The sequence below is a fragment of the Geotrypetes seraphini genome, chromosome 3, assembly GCF_902459505.1.
Source record: "Geotrypetes seraphini chromosome 3, aGeoSer1.1, whole genome shotgun sequence".
Classification (NCBI taxonomy): Eukaryota; Metazoa; Chordata; class Amphibia; order Gymnophiona; family Dermophiidae; genus Geotrypetes; species Geotrypetes seraphini.
This window is the reverse complement of record NC_047086.1, coordinates 187,328,282-187,334,160: the sequence shown is the minus strand read 5'-3', so window position 1 is coordinate 187,334,160 and position 5,879 is coordinate 187,328,282. Positions and strand designations below refer to the sequence as shown.

Sequence of the window (5,879 nt, the reverse complement as noted above, 5' to 3'; positions counted from 1 at the left end):
AATTAAAAGCACACAAATAGAACTTTATATGAAGATTTTAATGTATACACTGTATATATATTTATATATATATATATTTATGTTTTTATACAGCTTTATTTACAACAGTGAATAAAACCTGACAACTCAAAGTATAAAACAAACTTTATATCGAGATTGAAAACTTGCATGTGCTAATACTCTGGTTATCAAAGAGCATTCAAAAATTAAACAAAATAAAGGCCTTCTTTTCAGTCTTTGAATAAGCGCAGATGTCTCCATCATGAATGCTGCTGAAGATTGATCAATATTCACAGCTCAGAGTGCCGTTGAGTAGGGATGTGTTTTCTTTTCTTTCTTTAATTAAATAACCTGATTTTTCAGTCATCAAAAAGTTTCAAAGTAGTTTTGTGTCATAGACATAATGATCAACACTTTTTTTTTTTAAATTTAGATTTTTTTGTGGTTGTTTTTTTTTAACTGCAACTTTCCTTTTGTCAGGTACCCTGAAGGTGAGGCGCTTTAGATTTGGTGAGGACTTTTTTCTCTTTCACCCGGCGATTTTGAAACCAAATTGTGACCTGGCGTTCGGATAGATTGGTGGAGGCGGAAATCCTTCGCCGCTTCTCTTTGGTAATGAACTTGCTGGCAGCGTACTCCCTTTCCAGCTCTTTCAGTTGCAATTTGGTGTAAGGAACTCTCTTCTTCCGGCCCCTGCGATAGCTATTCGCTTCTGGCTGCAGTGGCACCACGTCTGGAGAAGGATAAATATACAACATGCTATTAGACACAGATTTCTGTACCCTGGACAACTAAAGAACTAACGTTGCTCTCCTTAGACCATCTGTTTTGTCCACTCCTCCCCCCACCCCCTATAGCCCCGCACCCAAAACCAGCAACTCACTTCTCACACAAGCTGCTACATGAAATAAGGATTTCAAATGATCAAAATGAACAGTATGGTATCCTACAACCACTGGACGTTTAGACAAATAGATATATGACAGGGAGACAAAGGGAGATGAGAGTAAAACGAGGGGCCGCTGAAAAGTTCACAGTGCAACCAACAAAGTTGGAAAAAGGCTGGACTAAGGGCTCCTTTTACTAAGCTACGCTTGCGGTTTTCGCACGGGCTAGACGCTAACACCAGCATTGAGCTGGCATTAGTTCTTGGCGCATAGCGAGGGGTCAGCGCGCTTGGCAATGCAGCGCACGCTAAAAACGCTAGCACACCTTAGTAAAAGGAGGCCTAAGTGTATAGCCCTCGATGGAGGCTGCCCTAACGTTGTTGGTTGGACTGAGAACTTTTCAGCTGCCCCTCCAACAGATAAAGTCAGAACTTCGGACGAGGTAAGTCAAGTTCTCCTCAGTCTCCTAAAGAGAGTTGCTCATGTTTGTAAGCAGTAAACCACACAAACACTTTGCAATCTGAATGTTGTATATTAACAGTTGCTAGCTCCAAATTATTTCTCTCTGAGCTTTATTGTTTATATTATTGCTATATCATTTGCAGCCAATAATCTGTTCGTCCAAATGTTTTGGCGAGAGGTGCTTCTCTTTTGCGTCCTCTTAAAAATTTCTAGCGCGCAAGTATTAACATTCAGGACTATCTTTTCCAATAATATAATATAACATAGGGATTTCTCAATTATTATAATGATCGAGAAATCACTTGTGAATCCAGTTAACACTCACCATTTTTAGGATTTTAGATCCTGCTTGTAACTTGTGGTAGCCCTCGCCTATTTGCAGTCCTTCATTTTAGTGAAAACTTTTAAATAACAGAGAAAAGTTTTATATTAAGGTCTCCAAATCAGGACTTCATATGAATTATTAGAGTATATCCCAACGACATACTATGCACTTCTCTTTCTTACCAGTCTCCATGAGAAACAAACAATAACAAAACAAAAAAAAGCTAAGAAAGGCAAAGGAAAATATTTTCTGGTTAGGTTGTCTGATTTAAGAAGTTATTTTTAAAGAGGCTGGCTTGCATCTTTAACTCTACAGAACCTCTAGGTAAAACAATGCAACACTGTTATTGATATGTAATTTTTTCATTATTTCATCTCTTCTTAAAGCCAAACAAAGAAAGTAAACCAGAACAAATTCTGTTTACTGATCTGTTCATTCAATTTTTGGGGGTGGGGGTTAGAGCTGTTCAGTATAATTGGTAAAAACACAATTTTTGACTCTCCCTGACCAAGACACCGACCTTTCGATTAATAAGAAGAGTTAATTCAATGATTACACTAACCATAAACTTTAGAATTGATGCATCTTTTTTGTCTGAGCTGTAGAAGACTGCTAATGCAGAGAACTCACTCCCCTTTCAGATTCAAAACTAACATTGTGTACACTACACATAAATTGATAAAAGTGAATTGGTGACAAAACAAACATTTCTTTCAGCTAAGAGTTTTCTCAGTGAAAACGCCTATTTCACAAGACACTCGAGTCCCTGATTACTCTTCATCCCGAGACATTTTCTAGCAGCCCAAAGAGAGGAATCAATTTCATTTTTTTTCTGTACACAAACTATTTAGCAAATGAAAAAAAAAAATCTACAAATTTTGCTTTTTTCAGTGGAAAAGTTCGCCTTGAAATGTGTAATTTGAAAATAAATATGCAGTACAAGAAGAAAAATGAATCCTTCTCTCTGTCCTGATTCAGAATCAGATTGGATTGCATTGTACTGGTGTGTACAAATGGTAAAATGTTGTTTTATTTTAATTGGGGGCGGGATGCGTGTTGGGGGGGGGGGGCCAAATAGGACCAAAATATTTGGCTTTCTTTTTTTTTTTCAGTTTCACTTTGTTGTTGTTCTTGAATTCCATGTTAGGGCAACCCCAATAACTGATAGTCAAAGATCTCCAGACATGGAGGTGTTATTGTGATAAACAGCATGGGGGGGGATTCTGTGCAAATGTGTTACTTTTTGGAGTGGATACTGCAAGTTGCCATTTATTCATAGTCTAAGGAGGACAAGTAGAAATCAGTTTCCTGTCTTACCTAACCAGATTCAATTTATCCTTCCACACCTAATTGAAGGGTTGTCTTATTTAAACTATCTGCCCAACATTTAAGCAATTGCAGCAGTGTCAGAAATGAAGACACCGTTCCCACTGAACATCCATAGCAGGGGGGAGAGACAGTCAGCTTCTCCCCCAAAGGATTGCAGGCGGTTTCAGATCCGCGAGGTCCGTCAGGTCCGCGTTTTACCCCTTCCCGGATTGCAGCAGAAAATCTGAGAAACCATCGCAGAGGTAAAGCTACTTCTAGTACTTGCTACACGTCTCCAGCATATAATGCATGACCGACCAAAGAGGAATCCCACACACAGAGCCCCCCCCCCCCCAACACCACAAAATGAACTTTGCTGATCAGCTTGGATAAGACCAACAAAGACGTTGAAAGCGTCGCTTTTCCGTCTTACCTGGAAAAGGTGACTTCCACAAGTGACTGGACTGAGCCTGCTCTTTGGAGCAGTAGACTTGGCCGTCCCACCCCCCGGAGAGCGCCCAGTGCTGGTAACCTTCCACGGGGATCAGGGCGTCGTGCCTGGGCTCGGGCTGCCCACTGATCCCCGGCACCACCGACACGTCCAAATAGCCGGGCACTGCCTGGTAAGAGCTCGCGAAGCCGGGGTAGAAAGCAAACTCCTTGGCCCTGGAGGAGAGCTCCTCGCCGGCGGGCTCCGGGTACTTCTCGGCGGGGTGGTAGGAGCACGGCTTCTGCTGCAAGTTCACGTTGTGGTGGTGGGGGTGGGACAGGCGGCAGCCGTAGTAGCCGCTCCCGAAGGGGTAGCCGTAGCCCACGCTGCCATTGGAGGCTGCCCCCGCGGAAGGAGCCGCGCACTGGCGCGCGGCGTCCGGGGAGCCGATATCCGCGTAGACCGAGCCCTGGTGAGCGCCGATGGCCGTAGAATGGCGCCCCAGAGCCGGGTGAGAGGCGATGAAATCCCTGCAGTGGCTGCTCGGGCAGCTGCCGTTCAGTCCTTCCATGGCCGGGCTTTTATCCCGATTCCTTTCATGCGGACTGGTATCATACACGTACATGAAGTTCTCCGCCCAGCGAGGATGAAGGATCAGGGAAGTCGTCATATCATGGTCTGCCTGGGCTTTTTAAAAACTCCACTTAGCAAAAGACAGACACCTAATGTTCCTCCTAGACATGGTTTATGGCGGGCGCATGCGCGCCAGCTCGGACGGCCGGCCGGCGGGTCCATTTCATTAAGAAATCCACCAGAGGGGAAAGAAGGGGGCGGGATGTGAAGAGGAAGGGTTCATGGGAGGCAGGAACAGACAAGCTATAACTTTCACCAACTCACGTGGTTTTTCATGACCCTCCCAGCTACCTTCCTCTAGGAAGGCAGGAAGGTAAACGAATGAATCTATTGGCTGTTTCCTTCCTCTCCCCACCCCCCTCATCTCTCCCTGGGGAGAAACGGGAATTCTTAAAGGCAATGGGTGACACCCATTGATTACACTATGGAAACAAGAAAAGCAAGCTTGAGACTGGAAAAGGGAATGGGGTCTCTATATTTGGCCGACACAAGAACAGCAAAAAACGTCCTGGGCTATAATTTATTATACGGAAAAAAAATTCTAATTGCTTTAGTAAGTAGTTGGAAGGGGGTCACAAGTTTTTTTTAAGGGGTACAACTAGACATTATTTTTTTAAATGTTGGAAAACATTTTTTTTAATCTTCACAAATAGAGGCTTTATTTTTATTTTATTTTCAATGTTTCCTTTTCGGTTATTAGTTAATGGCAAATCTATCATGACAAATATGACATGAGGATTTTAAAATAAGGATTTATAATATGAATATGGATTTTTCATCCTTCACCTACAATTTTGAGAAAACAGGTCTGCATTTATCTTCTTTAAAATTGCATGTTCCCCTTGTATCTCTTTCCCCCTTTATCAAATTAGATGATATTTTGAAAGGAGAATCTTGATTTCTCCAAAAGGATGAAATTACCTTATAAAGTACAGATGTGAAAAAAAAACCAGATAAGGCCAAGTAATTAAATCCCATTGCTTCCCTTTATATATGAAATGAAATTAATTTTTAAAAAATATGCACTGAAAAATTTTATTTTTCTGGAAGAGATCTATTTTCCGCAGTAACCTGTTTCAAGGCCTTTTATCATTTTTGCTTTTCTGACTTCTCTAACATTAAATTTCATTATCATACAATCCGAAGGCCGAGGAACATAAAAGTGCATCTTTAAAATTGTATTAAGTTGGAAAAAAGAAAATCTCGTTTTTTGTTCCGAGCAAATTCAAAACATTTATAGACACAGTTAATCGCTTACTAAGATGTATTTATATACTGGCAAACATGAAAAATGTTGGAAAAGGCGATGCAATAAATAGGACCGTAGAAGTACTAGGACTATACTTGAAGTATTAATCAAAATCCATGCCACAGGACCTAACTTGGAAGGGTTTGGCGTGTGTGTGATGAACACGCAACTTAGAAATCATATCTACCCTGTTTCTCAGGCGTACTCCATTTGACTGAAAAGCTGTGCTTGAATCCTGAACATAGCTTGCTGAAGTGAAGACAGAAATGAAAAGGAGGGGAGGGTTTTTTTCTTTTTTCAATGAAAAAATTTTCAAGATTCATTAATGATATCCCGTTAGATTGTTTTCTCAAATTAAACCAGATTTTAAAAAGTGAAAGAAATAAAACCCCATTGATTTCTAATGATACTTAATATAGAGCTAGATATGATAAAACTTGCAAAGACACCAAAATTTAGAAATAGATAAAGTATATACGTAAAACAAATACTAGCAGCAGAAAGGTTGCTAGCTCAGAAAAACTAGAAAGTTTCAAGTACTATAAATATTTCCTTTGTTCTATTTTTTTTAATAAAGACTGTCCC

General features: G+C 40.8%; 1 protein-coding gene across 1 annotated transcript; it reads right to left on the bottom strand.

Moving 5' to 3' along the window:
• Positions 1–413: 413 nt before the first annotated feature.
• On the bottom strand, positions 414–4,256 carry HOXC13 (homeobox C13). The gene is made up of 2 exons (XM_033938799.1): positions 3,416–4,256; positions 414–733 (listed from the first exon to the last, which is right to left on the bottom strand). Exons 1-2 carry the CDS (start codon positions 4,080–4,082, stop codon positions 477–479), a joined length of 924 nt encoding a protein of 307 aa, XP_033794690.1. The 5' UTR covers positions 4,083–4,256; the 3' UTR covers positions 414–476.
• Between the last annotated feature and the right edge of the window lie 1,623 nt (positions 4,257–5,879).

What these genes read in the sequence shown, in the direction of transcription:
- HOXC13 (XM_033938799.1), bottom strand. Translation starts at nt 4,082, where the DNA reads ATGACGACTTCCCTGATCCTTCATCCTCGCTGGGCGGAGAACTTCATG. An exon ending in GTGGAAGTCACCTTTTCCAG is followed by an intron (nt 734 to 3,415) that starts GTAAGACGGAAA and finishes ATCCTTCTCCAG; the next exon opens with ACGTGGTGCCACTGCAGCCA.